This window comes from Alternaria ventricosa (assembly GCF_023758065.1).
Source record: "Alternaria ventricosa strain BMP 2768 chromosome Unknown scaffold_11, whole genome shotgun sequence".
Classification (NCBI taxonomy): Eukaryota; Fungi; Ascomycota; class Dothideomycetes; order Pleosporales; family Pleosporaceae; genus Alternaria; species Alternaria ventricosa.
This window is the reverse complement of record NW_026055691.1, coordinates 1,023,355-1,041,560: the sequence shown is the minus strand read 5'-3', so window position 1 is coordinate 1,041,560 and position 18,206 is coordinate 1,023,355. Positions and strand designations below refer to the sequence as shown.

Sequence of the window (18,206 nt, the reverse complement as noted above, 5' to 3'; positions counted from 1 at the left end):
TCTTTATATATTTTTACTTTAGATTTTCTACTTTATTAGCTCTTTATATTCTTTTACTTACTAAATAGCTAGTCTACTATCTAGCCTAAGCTATCTATTAAATAGAATAAGCTTAAACTAAGTTATATTTAGGCTCTAAAGTTATATAACTAAAGCTAGTAGCTCTTAGTTTACCTTTTTAAAGTATTTATTAAGAGACTTTTAGTATATAAGAAAAGTAACTAAAAGTCTAATATAATAATTCTACCTATCTTACTAGAGATAGAAGAGAAGATAATACTAACGTACGTAATAATAGACTCTAGTATAAAGAGTAAGAGGTTTATAAACTAAAGCTAGGCTAAAAGCTATAAGCTACTTCTATAGAAACTAAAGAATTTCTTTAGTATTATAATATTTAATAGAGACTTATTAGAGTAGAGTACTATTACGCACTACGTTAAAGCTACTATAAGAATAGAAGACTATATAGAAACTATCTACCTAAATATAATATAGCTAGTATACTACTTTATAATTCTTAGAATACTTTAGCTAAAATAGTATAACTTAAGAATTAGCTTTACTAGCTATACTTTAATATTTAAAAGTAAATACTACTAGAGATACTATAATATCTTAGAGAAACTAAATAAGATCTATACTTTATACTAAGTTCTACTTAAGTTCTACTTTATTAACTTACTAAACTACCTAAAACTACTACAAAACTAAGATATTATAAAGGTATTACTTAAAGCCTACGCTACGTATACGTAAAAAAACTACTATATATTTATAGTTACTATTAAATAGATTAACTTCTACTTATTTTAAGCTAACTAAACTAAACTACTAAACTTTAAGACTCTACTACTACCTAAGATAAGAGACTTCTAGAATATTTTCTTACTTAAGAAGGTAGAGAAGCTTCTACTATACTACTTATATAACTATAATATCTACTTACTAGAGAGTAAGACTCTACTCTTTAAACTACTATACTTAATATTCTAAGAAGAACTTAAAGCCTTAAAGAAATAGCTTAAAGAGAATTTCTAGAAGAGGTTTATTTAGCTAAGCTTCTTACTTACTACTTTACCTATTTTATTTATTAAGAAACTTAATAGAGGCCTTTAGTTTTATATAAACTACTAGAGATTAAATAATATATTTATAAAAGACTACTATTTACTTCTACTTATAAAGAAAAGTCTAAATAATCTAAAAGAGATAAAGTACTTCTCTAAGATTAATATTATTACTACTTTTAATAACGTACGTATAAAGAAAAGCTAAAAGTATTTAACTATATTCTAAACTTAATTTAGCTTATATAAGAGTCTAGTAATACTATTTAGCTTATTAAAAGTACTAGCTACTTTTTAGAAGTTTATTAATAATACTTTAAGAAAATACCTAGATATTTTTTACACTACTTACTTAGATAATATTCTAATTTATAGCTAAACCTAAGAAGAATATAAGAACTACTTATAACTAGTACTTACTACTCTATAAGAAGCTAAGTTATACGCTAAGATCTAGAAGTATAAATTTTTTAAGAAAGAGATAATATTTTTTAGTATTATTATAGAATACAAAAATATCTATATAAATCTAAAGAAGATCTAGATAATCTAAGAATAAAATACTTTATTCTACCTAACTAATATATAAGTATTTATTAGATTTAGTAACTTCTACTACTAGTTTATTTAAGACTTCTTAAAGATTATTACCTTACTAGTTACTTTTATAAGAAAAGATATTAACTTTATCTAAAGTAATAACTACTAAAAGGCTTTTAACTATCTAAAGACTATATTTACTAAAGCTCTAATTTTAGCTTTATTTAACTAAAAAAGAGATATTATTCTAAAGATAGATACATCTAACTACGTCTCTATAGAAGTACTATTCTAGTATAAAGATAATAGAATACTATAATCTATAGTATTCTTCTCTAAGAAGTACTTTATAATAGAGTATAACTATAAAATCTATAATAAAAAACTACTTATAATTATACGCTACTTTAAGAAATAGAGACCTAAGCTAAAGAAAACTCTATTACTAATTAAGGTTATTATAAACTATTATAACTTTAAATACTTTACTACTATAAAGCTACTAAACTAATAATAGATTTGCTAGTCTAAATTTTTATTTTATTTTAACTTTTAGATTATATACTACTCTAAAAAGCTAGGCGTAAAGCCTAATGCGCTAACTAGAAGGTTAGAGAATCTACCTAAGAAGAGAGATAAATATCTATAGTACTAGAGCTAAGTTATACTAAAGAAGAAAAACTTTAACTAGTCTCTAACTCTACTAAATATGCTTACTATAATACTTATTTTAGCTACTACTTACTTTAGAAATATACTACTAATACTACTAGCGTCTCTAAAATCTAAAAAGAGAGTCTACTTTACTATTAACTACTTTATCTACTTATTCTCTATTACGCGCGCTAGAGCTATAGAAAGCCTAGAGCTAGCAGCGCTAGAACTAGCCTATCTAATACTACTACCTAATAGAACTATACTCTTACTACTACTAACTATAAAAGACTTAGTAATAAAAAAATACTAGAATAATAAGAAACTAAATTTTATTCTAGAAGCTCTCTATACTAGTTAAAGCTATTATAAGAAAATTATACTTACTAAGTATGTAGAGTGTAAAAGCTATCTATATTACTAAGATTATTTATATATATCTAATAACTTTAAGCTATATACTAAGCTACTACGTATATACTATAAGAGCTTTATAGCTAGCTATATAGACTAATTCTAGACCTATAAAGTACTATTCTAGAAGTACTACTAGTCTAGAATACTAAACTATATTAAATAATAGACTTAAAACTACTATACTTATAAATAAGTAACTACTTTATAAGAAGTAAAGTAAGAGGTTTTAAGACTATTACTAATACCTAACTAAGCTTAGTAAGACTTATTTATAGACTTTATTACGTACCTACCTAAAAGTAGTAAATTTAACGCTATCTTAGTTATAGTAGATAGACTTACTAAGATAAAGCACTTTATTACCTATAATAGTACCTATAATATAGAGAAAGTAGTGTAACTATTTATAAAGTATATCTAGAAACTATATAGCTTACTTAAAATAATTATATTAGACTAAGAGCTATAATTTATATCTAAATTCTAGAGCTACTTAACCTAATATCTAGAGATATAGTCTCTCTTATTAACTATATACTATCTAGAGACTAATAAGTAAATAAAGAGAGTAAACTTCTTTTTAGAATAATACTTATAAAGTTAAGTCTTATACTTATAAGATAACTAGATAAGATAGCTACTACTAGCTAAATTTATAGTAAATAATACTAATAATAAGAGTACTTATACTACGCTATTTTTTATAAACTATAGCTTTTACCTCTACTTTAGATTTAAACTAATAGAACTTAGCTAATAACTTACTACTTAAGACGCTAAAAACTTAGCTCTAAAGATAAAGACTATTTATAAATACTTATAATTAGAGATCTATATTATATAAGTCTAGTATAAGAAGTATACTAATAGAAAATATACGCCTACTTACTAGTTTTTTAAGAATAATATAGTCTAGTTAAATATCTAGAATATTAAGACTACTTATCTATAGAAGAAGCTTAACTAGAAATTTTTAAGTCTTTTTAAAATTACTAAAGTTATTAGTCTATATATATACTAACTAAAGCTACTTACCTTTATAAAAATCTACTCTATATTCTACGTTAGCTTTTTCTACTTAGCTACTATAGACTTATTACTAAAATAGTACTAAGAGCTACTCTCTTTTATTTAAGTTAAAAGAGTTAAAAAGTAGAAAGTTAAAAATATTCTAGACTTCTACTAAAACTACTATAGCTATAGAGGCTGCTTTTAGCTAAAGTATACTATAAAATAAGCTAGCTATAATAAGCTTACTAAGGTACTAGCTAACTATATTAAGAACGCCTAGAAGGTTATAAAGAACTTCTACTACTACTACTTATATAAGCCTAGTTAACTATATTATTAGAGCTCTACCTAAAAAGAGAAGTACTATTATAGTAGTAGCTAGTAAAAAGCGCTAAGAGCTATACTATACTCTAATTAGCTATATAGATTTTAAGTAGCTAGCTAGCTTACTTAAAATCTATAATACTAAAATTTTTATATAGACGCGTTTTATTAGAAGCTCTTTAAGCTATATTTTTATCTTAGCTTAACTCTATACTATTAGTAATACGTAGTAAATATACTAATTACGTGCACTTATTTTTTCTTACCTGCTGCCTCTATAATATTTATATTATATTTTTTAATAATAATATTTTATACTTTTTAAGTACTTTATAAATATATTATAGTATAATAAGATATTAGGTAGAGGTAGAAGGTATTTAACCTATAATTAGTAAGATAGAAGAGTAAAGCAAGTAGTAAAAGGCAATTAGCGTAGTATTCTTATCTAAGAAAGCTACTCTCTACCTTAAAGAGCTGTTAGAGTACTTATTCTTCTTCTAATTATATAATCTAATTAGGTAACTAATTACTACACTATAATATAATACTTTTAAAAGCTACTTAAAAAAAAAAAGAAGTTAAAAAAAGCTATATAGGTATAATAGAGATAAGATAGAAGTAAAGAAACTATACGCTACTTTTATACATAAAATACTATTATTTTATATAATTTTAATTAAAAAAGCTTTTAATTACTTTATTATATAGTATAGAGGACCTCTATCTTTAGTATTATACGCTAGACAGTTACTAAACAGGCCCTAAGGCTAGTTCGTGCCATGTCTTACGGCGCAGGCAGTGCTCAGCCTCGCCGCCCGCATCAAAGCGAATCCTTCGATCGTCACTGCATGCACTTGGATCTACACCGCATCCACGACAGCATATCGTCGCTGAACTGAAGTCTTCGTCCAGCCACACGTTATCTTTTTACGGTCGTCAACGCATCTTGCTACATTCATCATCATGGACAGTGCAGGAGTTGGAGCCAACGTTTACAGCAAAGCAGAGTGTTGATCACCCCTTCTGACCGGAATCCAGGGTTGTACGCTGACTTCCAACAGTAGAAAAGCAAGTGAAACTGGAGGAACAGCGCAAAGCCGAAAAGAAAAAGGATGATATCAAGCATGAGGAAGAGTTGAAAGAGGGTCAGGATAGAAGCAAGAAGGGAAGAGTCCATCGGTGGATAAACTATGCGATGGCAAGTCTCAACGGCTGAGGTCGAACGGCACAACATCGTGTACCTTGCATTACTGTACACCTCCTGTCTCTACCTCGATACTCCATGTATCCCCTTCTTTAAGACTGGCTGCCAGAGCCAAGACTCAACGAAAAAGATTGATGTCTTCAGTGACTGCGGATCGACACGCATCCGTGCAGTATAAAGACAAAAGATGGTATCGGCTTTTGCCTACCACATGAGCTAAAACGCTCGCAGCCAGCTCTCGCATACCGCATATTCCTCGCCGTGCGATGAAGCATGTTCATCTTTACCGCAAGTAAGACTTGTGGCCCACGGCTTCCTTCGTGCGTCGAACCTTTCGATTCGCTTTGCCCACAGTTCACGCTGCGGCACACGGTATGTTCTTCGACATGCGTCGGATCTTGCGATCCGCTTTGCCCACAGTTGCCTGTAGCACATGTTGCAGACATGCGTCGAACCTCACGGCTCGCTTTGCCTGCAGTCTTTTGCAGCACATGTCTGGTTTTACGGTATGCGTCGAATCTCACGATTCGCTTTGCCTACAGTTGCCTGTAGCACATACCATCGACATGCGTCGGACCTTTCGGCCCGCATTACCCACATTTGCATGCGGCACATGCCTCGTACAGAGCTATATGCGTCGAACTTCTCAGTTCGCATTGCCCGCAGTTGCCTGCAGCACATATAGCTCTGTTGAACGTGCGTCGATCTTTCGATCGCTTTGCCCACAGTCAGTAGTAGCACACGTTTTTGTTTTGACATGCGTCGACCTTTCGATCGCTTTGCCCGCAGTTGTCTGCAGCACATGTCTTTGCTTCGAGCTACATGCGTCGAACTTCTCAGTTCGCATTGCCTGCAAGTCGCAGCACATGTAGCTCTAGCTAACGTGCGTCGACCTCTTGGTCGCTTTGCCCGCAGTTACCCGCAGTTACCCGCAGCACACGTTCTTCTCCAACGTGCGTCGACCTTTCGATCGCATTGCCCACATTCGTTTGCGGCACACGTATGGAGGAGTGAAATCCAACGGAACCTCAGTAGCGACAATGCCGACTTACTGGACGGAGGGGGCGCATCTAGCCGCGCATAGATGGGAGGCAGGAGGTCTGAAAAGAACGAGATTCCTCCTACGCGGTTGAACGCGAGTGGTAGAGGAACTCCAATAGTTGTGGTGAGGAGGAGAAAGGGAAGTGCGGGGATTTATATATGCGGAGAGGAGAGGCTAGTGCGATGAGTTCACGTGCTGACCCACAGTGCTCTAGGCAACAACGTTTGCTACGTCTGAATGAAACGGGCGGAGTGAATCAAGCTTTTCCATATGCACAATCGCTAGATAGCACTCACCACTCGTCACGCGCAACTCGCTCTCACAGTCGGAGTGAAAAATGGGTGCAGCGACCTCCCGCTGAAACCACGTTCCATATTCAGACTTCTACATGATGGCAGACTTTCACGTACTTCGGCGGGTGGCAAGGCACTCAGGGAACCGCGACAACCTAGATATATATATACTCCAGCTTCTCCGCTCAGATTCATCACACCCTGTCACCCAAAAAGATCTCCTCAAGCACCGGCTCCTGTTACGACGCAGTACCTCTCAGATTTCCCTCAACCAGGCAGTGAACCACAATCATGTCGGTCGACCACGACCAAATCCTCATTGAAAGCCTACGCGACACGATCTCTCGACTTGAGCAAGTCAACACCTCCAAAGATCTTCAACTCGCCGCGAAAGACGCGCAACTCTTGACGATCCAAGAGGCTGGTCAGCGAAAGCTCGAACATATCGCCCACTTGGAGAGGGAGCGCCTTTGGACTGGCATTGCAGACTCAGACCCGCAATACAACTACAGGAAGCTTTACAAGCCGGCTCGCTGCACTCTTCTCCAGCAGAATCGTCGGAACCTCATCGAGACCAAGCTAGCTGTCACCATGGCTGAACTAAACACAGCGAAAGCCGAGAGTCAGCTTTCCCAAGCCAAGCAAGTCAACTGTGAGCGAGAAGTCGAAGACCTGGTGATCTGGAAGGGCAAGATCAGTAAGAATGTCGAAGATCTCGAACACAAACATCATGAGCTTGTTGATACAGTCGACGAACTGCAGGCTACGGTACAGGGTCTCAAAAAGACAGTGGGAAAGCTCAAGAAGAAGGAATCAAAACTGACAGTGAACATCGAAAAGATGAACTACAACAATCAGAACAACATGTATCACGTCAGCGCGCCTTCATCCCAAGCATCAGTAGATGGAAAGCCAAAACGTCCTACAATCTCAACGACAGCGAACTCTACCCGAAAGCGCCCAGCCGAAGATAAAGATTTCGCACCGCCAGCTAAACGTCCGGATATCAAGGCGAAGAAGCCACAGACTCGGTAAGTCCAATGTCTGCCTCAATGTCTCATGTAGCAATGCCTAACATACTATAGTCCTACTCATGACCAAAGCAATCAAACCGCCGTTATGATGCCAGTCTGCAGCACTACTTGTTTCTACGGCCGCCAATGCGCGAACGCAGCCTGCGCATACGTGCACAAGGAGCAGATTGCTGCGTTTGGGCTTCTCAAAATTGCCTCGCTGCCAAAGAAGCCGCCTGGAGGTGGAGCGAGGAAGGATGTGCACGTAAATTTCAAGAATAGCGGGAAGAAGAAGAAGTGAGAGATTGATGGCCCTGCTAACGCGTGCGGATACGAAATAGCGTTGGATGATCCGTGCGATGTCATACTGGAGAATCTATCTTCGAGTTCGCTACTGTCCCTTCGTCGAATTCAATGGATACTTGGGCACGTTTTTATAACAAAGTTACAAAAGCAATGTTAGACTTTGATCGGAGTGCTTCATTTTATCGTCATCAACCTTAATTCTCCCCACCGAACGACTGTACCAAAGCGAGAACACGCACCACACCGAAAAAAGAGGCCGGGTACCTCTCCCCTCCCTAACTCTCTTCGCAAAGAGGTTGGAGAAAACAATAACACTCCCAGCCTCCCGGCGCTCTAGTACAAAACCTAGCAATGTCGCCAACTTCTGACTATCGCACCTAGTCCCTTTCTTTGCTCTTCCTTTTCCCGGCAGCCCGGCTCAGAAAATTGTGACCTGGCTAATGCAGCGCGTTTTTAAGTACTTGGAGTTGTACCACGTTCCGCATCCGACGTGTTGCGCTAGGGTCCGAGGCTGTACCAAGGAAAAGCAACGGGTAGCGGGCGGAACATCGGATTTGCATCACAACCTCGGTATAGTTGCTCCGGAGATGGAAAATGAGGTGGTGGGTTGCTGATCTGCGATGGGGAGGCTGGGGATGCGATAAGGGACTTCGGGTACCTGACGCGTTCCTCTCCCTAGGAATGCAGGGCCGTGGAAATGACGACCTGGAGTTGCATTAGTTGGCTCACACATGTCATTGATTTCAAGGTGGCGATGGGGAATTTGATAGAACGTTTTGGTCTTTTCAGAATTATCATTATTACCATAGGTAAGGTTTCGCGGATAAGCAGCGCATATCTATGATGCGAAAACGAAACGCCGTCTTGCCCAGGCATACACAACGGAGTGTCATGTGAAAGTAAATGAAGAATAAGAAAGGATACAATGAATAGAAAACGCGTCGTAGCAGTCAACGGAAAACTATCTCCGTAGCCCAGAGTCTCCAGGGAATAGGATGCCGTTGGGGTGGAACTCCCTGTGATATGTTTGCCAGTTCTTGCACGTTCTCTTCATCTCAGCGAAACCATCCTTTGCCTTGATCTCAGACGAGCGCTCAAGGAACTGTACACCAAGACCGGCGGCCACATGGAAGGGGATGTGGCAGTGCATCAGCCACGCGCCGGGATTATCGGACTCGAAGGCGAGAACAAGGTAGCCTCTGGCGGGGAGATTGGCTGTGTCACGGCGGATAGGGTTGTTGGTCTTGAGGCGAGAGATGTCGCCATTCCAGACTGCGTTTTCTTGTTGATCCAGAACGTAGAAGTCGTGACCGTGGAGATGGATAGGATGAGGTAGTGGTGGCGCGGTATTGTTGGTAGTATCCTGCTGGATGACCCAGTACTGCCACTACAAAATTCGTTAGTCGCGACAACGGCGCGTTAGGCGGAGGAGACTTACCTTGTGCTTTTCATCGACCTCAAACACGTGTCGGTTGTTACCGTACGTGACGTTGCCGTCTAGCACGTGCTGTAGGGTGGGTCGATCGAGGTCAATTGCCATAGGATTGCCGTTGACAAGCCACTGCACCAGCCCTTGGTTTTGCGTCACATCGCTAGTGTAGTTGTCGTTGAAGCCGAAAGTCAACGATTCGGGCATCTCCTGGGGAACGATCGTCTTGGCGTATGGAACGATATTGGCCTCGTCGTAGCAGCCCACCGGTAGAACATTGCCAGTTGAGTTGGGCTGCCCAGCGGGAGCGCCAGCATATCGGAAAATGCTCCTGATGTTTGCCGCATTCGCGTTGGGGCCATCACATCGACCACCAGTACCTACTCGCCACCAGTAATTGCCAATAGGCTCGGTTGCGTTGATAATGACCTCATAACGTTGACCTGGTGACCATGTCAGTGAAACGTTCCCCAACAATAGTTATCGTGGGCGCATTTTCGTGGGTGGAGGCGTGTTGCACAAACAGACGTTGTGGGCATCGCCACGAGCGGACAAATATGAGATGATTCGGGTCAACTTACCGACCGAGAGAACGAGGTTGTCAGTCTCGAATGGTTCAATAGGTGTGAAATCAGCAGAAATAACCTTGAACTTATGCCCATCGAGACCGACATGGAGGTAGTTGTTGATGCCGGTGTTGACTAGGCGCAGCAAATGCGCCTTTCCTGGGGTAAGGATTGTCTCTGCGTAACTTCCTCCGGCAGCTGATGTCATCGTACCGTTGATGAGAACATTGTCCGCAACTGGAGGACCGTTGGCGTGGACAGCTGCAGCGTTCACTGTGAAAGTGGTCGCGTGGAACCAATCTGTCATTGGAAGCGCACCAAGGTCAATGTCGTAGTTCGCTGTTGCTGGTCCCCGGATGACCAAGGGGCCCACGAGGCCATCGCCGTACTGTACAGAGTAATGCGAATGATACCACTATAACAGTCAGCCAAGTTCCACCCATGTGATGCGCAACGGAAATTAACTTACAGTTGTGCCGTACTGCGTGGCCTTGAACTTGTAGACCTTGGAGTCACCAGGCGCGATTGGACATTCGGTGATACCGTTCACTCCGTCTTGCTCGTTTGAACCAAGTTGCCTAAGACCATGCCAGTGCAGCCCAGTACCGTTGCTTTGGAGGTTGTTAGTTACGGTGATCTCAAGATCATCGCCCCAGTCCGCTAAGATAGTCTGTAATATATTAGCAAGGAAACGAGATGACTCAAAGTGTCCCACTTACAGGTCCTGGCGTTTGACCATTGATCAGTAGAATTGGCCTCTCGAACCCATCCGGGGCTCCAGTGGCGTTCGAGATGGTCAAATGATACTTGACAGTCTTTCCAGTGTTTGGCCAATGAAGGTCCATATCTGTGTCGATGCTGAAGTCGCCATTCCAGCACCCTCTCGACTGTGGGCCATGGTTACAATTCGTCTTGTAGCCGTCTCGTCTTTCGCGCCCGCTCCAAAGACCGCTCTTCTTCCATGGGACTTCAGGTAGCCTGGGTGTGAGGTGCTCGACAGATGGCACAGCGAACGAAGTCACTGACGGAAGGACAAGCCCCAGGGCGGTGGCCAATCTGAAGATTGAGACAGCCATTGTGGATTATGGAAGGAGGAATGAAAGAACGTAGATGTAAACGACAGCTGCCAGACCCTTTACGCACGGGACCAACGAGTGCAGATAGGCGCAGATCAAGCTGTAAACGAAAAGCGAAGGCTGGCTGGTTTGATTAACAAAGGGTGGTACGATAGATTATATCCCCAGCATGGCAACATTGCCCTGCCTCTCTAGTGGACCGATTGATCGCCCGAGAGACTACCAATGCCAGCAGTGGAGAGTTCCCACCACTAGTCGATGGTATGATCACTCCATGTAGAGACTGTTGCCGCAAGAAGCGTCCAAGATCGCCATGAGCGCGGTCTACGGCCCATGAACGGTAAGGGCGTGGGCTTAGTATGAGGGCCTGCCCAGAGCTGTGAGCGTAAGACACGGCTACATTTCAGCCCTAAGTAGATGAACGGAGAATTTTAAGTGGTCGCTTTCGTCTCAAATGTCGGCATAGCTCGTGTTACACGACTGAATGCAGCTAGACCTACCGAGCCTCGGCGGCAGATGGACTAAAGAGAGCGGCCTGGATACTTGGTAGAGCTGCAGCAAGTGCTGAGTCGTACATGGCAGCGGCAGCCTCAGCAGGCTGTGGTGCAGCAGCAAGCGGTGATGTGCCTTGGGTCGCGCAGAAAGTGGGGCATGCGAGGCGTCGGTTGACATGTAGATACAGGGAGTGGATGCCGCTATGGGTAGTGTGCAGAACAATCGCCCGAGCTAACCGTGGAGTTCAGAGCCGTCCCCGGTGCTTGTAAAGCTTGATGGTCGTGAAGCGAGAGGAAGCAGGATCCCAGAAGCGCAAGCGAGCCAACATGTCGAGACGATCTGAGCTAATTGCCGCTAACGCTAAGCCGTGCACAGACTAGTCTGCCATGCTGTGTCGGAGTTCGTGAGGGGGGCCGGACCTCATGGACCGACCACAACATCACCACATCGCAAATCTGACCACTGAGAATACGTTTTCCTGGAGGGATGTGTACTTTGCGCTTAGTTAGGCGCCCCAAATCGGCTGTAATCGCCTCCTTCAAAACGTGCCGTACCGTTTTCATGACGTTCAGGACCGCAATCAGACTATTGACATGCACCACAGCTGCACCGGCAGTCTTGGATAGCCACAGGCGCCATAATGTCGGCGATGTCTTCATGTCTCGAATGATATCGCGATGTCTCAGTGTTGCCACTCTGAATGCACGGCTGAAGCGGATGCATCCTTCCATATGTGGTCCGAGGGAAAGCAACATCGCCGGATGAAGACCATACGCCCTGCAGTCTTCAAGATCGAGTGCATCTGCATGGGAAAACATTACCATTGCTGAGCAGTGGTAAAGCGAGTATTCTCCATGGGTGCGAAGATACCACAGAGTCGTTCCCACGTCATCCTTGCCAGCCCTGTGCATCGTCCATTATCTGCATGTTGCCGGTACCAACGCGAAGGTTTTGACAGAAGCGAACGGCTTACGGCCCAGTGTCAGATTTGGTGCAGTACCTTCCGCGTCGGTGGTTTGATCACTGACAGCAAAGAACGCCACAATATTGAAGGAATGATGTGCGTCTGCTTACCTGCATAGTGCAGCGAAGCTGGCGTTCAGCTCGCAATCTTTCGTGGCATTTCCTCAGGTGAGAAGTCAGCCTTACAGCAATGCTCACCGAGTGTCGGTCAGAGACGAGCTTGGCTCAAACAAATTTCCTGTTTGCCGACTACGTCTGTTCGCCAGTAGTGTTATTACGTTATGGGTAGCAGGCGACGACTACATGTGCTTTGAGGCTCAACTAGAACCTTGGTATACATCGCCTGCGAACCGACTTCTGATCATCTTCAAGGCATGCGCAATGTTTTGAGAGCTATATTTGCACCGAAGAACAAATCTGGCGTCGACCTTTCGCCTCTAACTGGGACGCCCGGACTACCGAACCCCCACTTGTGGCTGCATGCCGTAAACCGTGGTAAAACCCGGTCACGGATTTCATCCTAGGGTGCCGCGGAGGCCTCGAGAGCAGGCTTCTCCATCAAGCCGGGTAAACAAGGCCCATGTCTGCACAGAGTCGTTTAATCTTGTCGGCTATCTCAATCAAATTGATCCTCGACATGGAATCAATCTTCCGACCTACATGGCTCGCAGAAGCTGTATGACGTCTTTCATTAAATTACCCGGCAATTCGGATCATGCAAGTTAGCGACGACCCTGCCATCATGTCTCCAGGATCGACCATGTGGAATGACCACTGCCCACATGTTGGCGGAGGTACAAAACAACTGGTCCCTGAAGGATACATGCGAATTGCAACATGACCCAGATCTATTTTAATGTCAACGTGGGAATCGTTAGGATAGATGTCTTCTGGGAAGAAAACTTCATGAGAGACAGTATCCCCCGTAGGTCAAGCCCGAATATCGTAACATTACCAGAGTTCAGTTCTACTTGCTCGCTGACCGAGCGCCCGGCTCTGGGATAGCTTCTATCCGTTCCTGCATCATGATCATCCCGCGGAGTCCCTGTGGCGACAAGATACCTAGTCCTTCCACGAAGATTAGCAGCAGGGTACCCAGACAACCGCGCGTCTACTCGGATTACGAATGCATAACGCCTCAACGCCTACATCCGCCACTGTGTAACCTGTGTAGACAGCGAGTCTTCTGCAGGTGAACGTAGTAGCTGGTGATCGAAACGAGATTAACGATGGCGGTCATGTACAACCTCGCGTGCGTGCTAAACACATGGGGTGATCTAACATGTTGACATCCATGCGGCTGGTACTAGCCACGTTGATTTCCGAGCGCTGTGTCACTGCTGTCGCCTCAGAAACGTGCTGTGCATGTTGGTCGGGTAGATGTGAGACACCGACAGAAAGGTACGACTGCGGAGTCGTCGATGCTGTGCAGCTGTCAGGTACGACTTACAACTTCCGAGAACCTTATGCGTGTCTTCGCTAAGGCATGAAATGTTTGACGTATAGGATGAAGCCTGCTTCTGTCGATACCTAGCATTAGATCGCGACAACGGCCGCTGTTCCCTTAGCAACATAGAGCGTCAGTCAAAGCGGCAGGCGCCGCTCATGCATAGCGCGAACGTCTGGCCTCAACAGATGCATGCAAGGTCCATCAGTAAAGAGAGTGTTGTGAAATTACACATGGATGCCTGGAGGACGGGAGGTTGGGGGAGGCTGGGCTACGTCAAGGACGTTTCCCCGCAGCCATGCTGGGGAAATTGCACATGGGATGTATACAAAGATGATATCATTGACGTTTCAGCTAGTCCAAATACAACATATGCGTCAAGAGTTTAGAAAACGAATAACAATGAAAGACATGCGAGCTTGTGTAGTACTAAAGAGTTGACCGGGTGACGTGATTTGGTACGCACGTCTTCAAGCAACGACTATCCGCTTCCTTCCGGTTTCCTTGCACGAACTCGCCTTCTGCTGTCTTTCGTGCCGCAGCCCCGCGATAGATTCATCGTCAGGCAACCTCTCTGACCTTCGAAGATACGTATCTTTTCGACGAGCCTGCCGCTGGGTCCAACGAACCAACTACAGCTGACTTTGTCGACAGTAGAATAAGTGGCCTGGCCATTGCCTTGTCTTCTGAGACCCGCGAGGACAAAGACAGGAAACCCATTTCCCCATGTCCGCACTTTCAGTTCCAGAATGCCAACAAGGTCGTTGCGAGTGAGCAATGAGATCCAATGTTTGCTTCGATATCGCAAGAGCCGCTCTAACGGCTCAGCAGTAATGTCTGGATCGTTGTTGAAAGTAACCTTGATGTCCATTGGATGATTGATGAGAAGTCGCAAGAGTGGAATCAGATCAGTGATTTCAAATTCGTCGTATCTTCCTTGTCCAACACCCAGATGTACATCTGTCACTGGCAGGAACTTATCGTGACGATCGACGTCGACCTTCGTGGTAATGAGGAACGTATCAATGTAGTGGCATGCGTCGTCGATGTTAACGATATGCTGGTATAGCAGTAATGGTCGGAATTCGCATCGGATTTGTGTACACACGTTTGTAAACTGAATAAGTGGCATGTCACCCCTGCTGACTGAATGTGGTGTAGATGCTAGGAGGAAGCCGTAGATCTTATTTCGTAGTTCTAGAAAGGTTCAGCAAACAGCTGACTGCGTCAGTCATTGGTCTAATCTTACCACCAGGTAGCTTAAGAAACGGGAAGATGTTGCTTGAGGGATGAATTGTGTCAGCATCTTGCGCACGTTCGGGGGAATGAGCCTGTTGAGAACTCGTCATAGTGAAAGCTGATGATGCTCATGTCAACAGCGGCCCCGGCCGCTTTATAGCGTTGGTGTTTGTATAGGAGAAGTCTCTGGAAAATACAGGTCATTCGGAGACCTTTTACCCTTCTCTGCTTCCGCAAACAACAATTGCGTTCATGTCCACCAAGCCATGTGCTAGGAATTCGTCTTGCGCGTCGTTCTTCCGATGCGGCAATGTAGCAGAAATACCGCTTCGTCGAGCGAATGACCATAAATTTGTGTGATGTTGGTAGTATTCAGGGCAATTGACGAGTGGTGGATCGATCAAGTCACAGACGTCTGAAGACCTCCTGGTGTCACAAAGAACCTGACGGTTTCGGTGTCTCATCGCTCCGTACGCAGCAATTAGCCCACGCTTGCTGGTTTTTCGCTCATTTGAAAGTGATAGAAGGGGTTGTATGACTTCTGTGATGCCATGATATTCTCCATATGTACACAGCGTCTATTCCTCCGCGCGTTGTTCTTCCAATGACAATGCCTAGAACTCGGAGATCATGTCGCCCCTCCGCTTGCCGCGCATGTCCCACTTGCCCTGTAAATTTTCGTCAGCATCCATACGTCTTGCTTTCCATATACGCAGCGTCTCGAATGCCGCTTCCCCACCGCCCAAATGCGTGCTTGTCCAGACTCACCTCGGTCATGTATCCTGCCGTACCCAGCATAGCGGGCACCGCGACGACGTAGGCGAACGTGAGCCAAGCTGTGCGCTTCGTCCAGCGGAAGTACTTGTGGCGGTTGACAGTCATGTCTGTTCCTCGTCAGTACTGCATATTGCGTAGCCCCCTACTCTATTGCCTATGTAACGACTCTTGCGCCTTCGAGGTCACTGCTTCTTCCCAACGCGCCAGTTTTCCGGGTATCGTAGAGGTCTTCAGAATGCGGGGTCGGTGGTAAACGTACTGGCCCATTTGATAATGGCGGGATCCGCGTGGATCACTGCGTACAGTTAGCGATTGCGCCCCCAATGGTCCTCTTCGTGGTGTTACGCACTGCCGTGGTTGTGGCCCGCCATGCGGCGGAAAGTTGGCTGCATGTTTGCGGACTCTTGCGCGTGTCGAGGTGTTGCGCAGTTGGTGAGCTTGTGGTTGACGAGGTGCGCGCGATGAGGTCGGCGGAGGTGCGGCAAGTGCCGCCGGGTCTTGGCGCTTCAAGATATCACCGCCTACATTCACCATCAACAACGACATGCCAAGTAGGTCTCCTCGAATAATGCATTACGGTTTACATGTTGTCTGCGTAGTTGCAGAGTCCTCAGGATTGCTGTGTCTCACGCTCGGGTCGTTACAGCCGCGAATTCTACGTCACATGGCAATCTTGGAATCATGGACGACATCACATCCGGATTGCCCCGTCTTACACACCCTCAATGTCTACAGAACTACTACATATAGTAATTGTCGATGCCTCGTTCCTGCTCCTCATCGATACTGCGGAGGGTCGGCGAAACCGACACTAGATACAAGGATGACCGAGTGCCCGAGCGGGCAGCCAACCACCGATGGGCGCTGAACGCCGAAGCTTGTGACGGCATCAGATAAATCCGTCCAAGAACCTCGGTGGTATTGAAATCTTCCTCTCATCAATGTGATTACTATCCAGAATACACTCTAATCGCAAAATCGAACTTCACATCGCTAAGAATCGTCGCAAACATGTCGAACCAGCAGGGAGCAAAGATCACCGTTCATTGGTAAGTTACCAAGTCTGTCACATGCCTGTCATCCGCTTGCGGTCCCACCACATCGCGCCATCGCCATCAGCAACCACGACTAATCAGCTAAATAGGTTGAACAAATCCCGTGGCCAGCGCGTTGTCTGGCTGCTCGAAGAGCTTGGTCTTGAGTACGACATCGCGGTCCACAAGCGCGATGAGAACAAGCGCGCGGGTCCCGAGCTAAAGGCCATCCACCCATTGGGAAAATCACCATGTGTTACCATCAGGCCTGCGAACTCTGAGAAAGACATCGTCATCGCTGAGAGCGAGACGATTATAGAGTACATTTGTGACCACTTTGGCAAGGAGTTGGTGCCCAAGCGGTACCCTGAGGGACAGGAGGGCGTGCTCGGCGCTGAGACTGAGGAGTGGATGAGGTACAAGGTAAGACATATCCTCTTTGTCTGTTATACAGAAGAGAAACGCACATGCACATAGTTGCAAGGGCGAACTTTTCCCAATCAATTTCGGTTAAGTAAAGGCTCAATAACTGACACTACTCCAGTTCCTGATGGACTACACAGAGGGTAGTCTCTTCACCATCCTAATCCTGGCGCTAGTCACTGGAAGTAAGTACACCCCTGCTACCTTTCCACCTCTCCCTCCAATCACTAACCACCACCTAGACATCAAAAACGCACCCGTCCCCTTCTTCCTCAAGCCCATCACCAACGGCGTCGCCGGTAAGATCGACTCCGGCTTCGTCGACCCAGAGCTTAAGACGCACTTCGACTTCCTCGAGGTAAGTTCTGTCTGTACGAAGTGCATGTGAGACATATACTTACTTCGTACCCCTACCTCTGCAGGATTACCTCGTCAACTCTCCCAGCAAGGGTGAGTTCTTCTGCAGCGACAAGCTTACCGCTGCGGATATCATGATTCACTTCGGACTTGAGGGTGCGACGCAGAGGCTGCCGTTGAGCGAGACAAGCTACCCTAAGTTGTACGAGTACATGAGGAGGTTGCAGAAGAGGGATGGGTATGTGAGTGCTGCGAAGAGGGTGGAGGAGGCGAGTGGAGAGAAATACGTTCCGTTTAGTGATGCGAAGTTGTAGGTGGGGATCTAGCCTCAAGATGTACTCGCAAGATTTTGTAGTGAGAAGAGATTTTACATTACGGATGGTTGCTGACTTCGAGCGCTACTAACTGGTGCAAGCCTTCTGACTTGACGTTGTAACCATCACAGTACTGCAAGATCAATCTGGCTAGCTGGCACGAGGAAGTTCAGTCTATGTTCTATAACAAAATAGTCTAGCGAGCGTCT

The 18,206-nt window shown here is 44.2% G+C and overlaps 4 protein-coding genes across 4 annotated transcripts; 2 read left to right on the top strand and 2 right to left on the bottom strand.

Moving 5' to 3' along the window:
• Positions 1-6,849: 6,849 nt before the first annotated feature.
• Positions 6,850-7,872, top strand: J4E93_006846 (uncharacterized protein; the record flags this gene model as incomplete). The annotated part of the gene is made up of 2 exons (XM_049344756.1): positions 6,850-7,589; positions 7,644-7,872. 2 exons carry the CDS (start codon positions 6,850-6,852, stop codon positions 7,870-7,872), a joined length of 969 nt encoding a protein of 322 aa, XP_049198410.1.
• Positions 7,873-8,838: 966 nt separating this feature from the next.
• On the bottom strand, positions 8,839-10,948 carry J4E93_006845 (uncharacterized protein; the record flags this gene model as incomplete). The annotated part of the gene is made up of 5 exons (XM_049344755.1): positions 8,839-9,264; positions 9,316-9,749; positions 9,888-10,287; positions 10,342-10,542; positions 10,592-10,948. The coding sequence occupies 5 exons, from the start codon at positions 10,946-10,948 to the stop codon at positions 8,839-8,841; spliced, it is 1,818 nt and encodes a 605-aa protein (XP_049198409.1).
• A 4,758-nt stretch (positions 10,949-15,706) lies between these two features.
• J4E93_006844 (uncharacterized protein) lies at positions 15,707-15,974 on the bottom strand (the record flags this gene model as incomplete). The annotated part of the gene is made up of 2 exons (XM_049344754.1): positions 15,707-15,760; positions 15,861-15,974. The coding sequence occupies 2 exons, from the start codon at positions 15,972-15,974 to the stop codon at positions 15,707-15,709; spliced, it is 168 nt and encodes a 55-aa protein (XP_049198408.1).
• Positions 15,975-16,880: 906 nt separating this feature from the next.
• J4E93_006843 (uncharacterized protein) lies at positions 16,881-17,997 on the top strand (the record flags this gene model as incomplete). The annotated part of the gene is made up of 5 exons (XM_049344753.1): positions 16,881-16,918; positions 17,014-17,326; positions 17,448-17,511; positions 17,569-17,684; positions 17,749-17,997. 5 exons carry the CDS (start codon positions 16,881-16,883, stop codon positions 17,995-17,997), a joined length of 780 nt encoding a protein of 259 aa, XP_049198407.1.
• Positions 17,998-18,206: the final 209 nt, after the last annotated feature.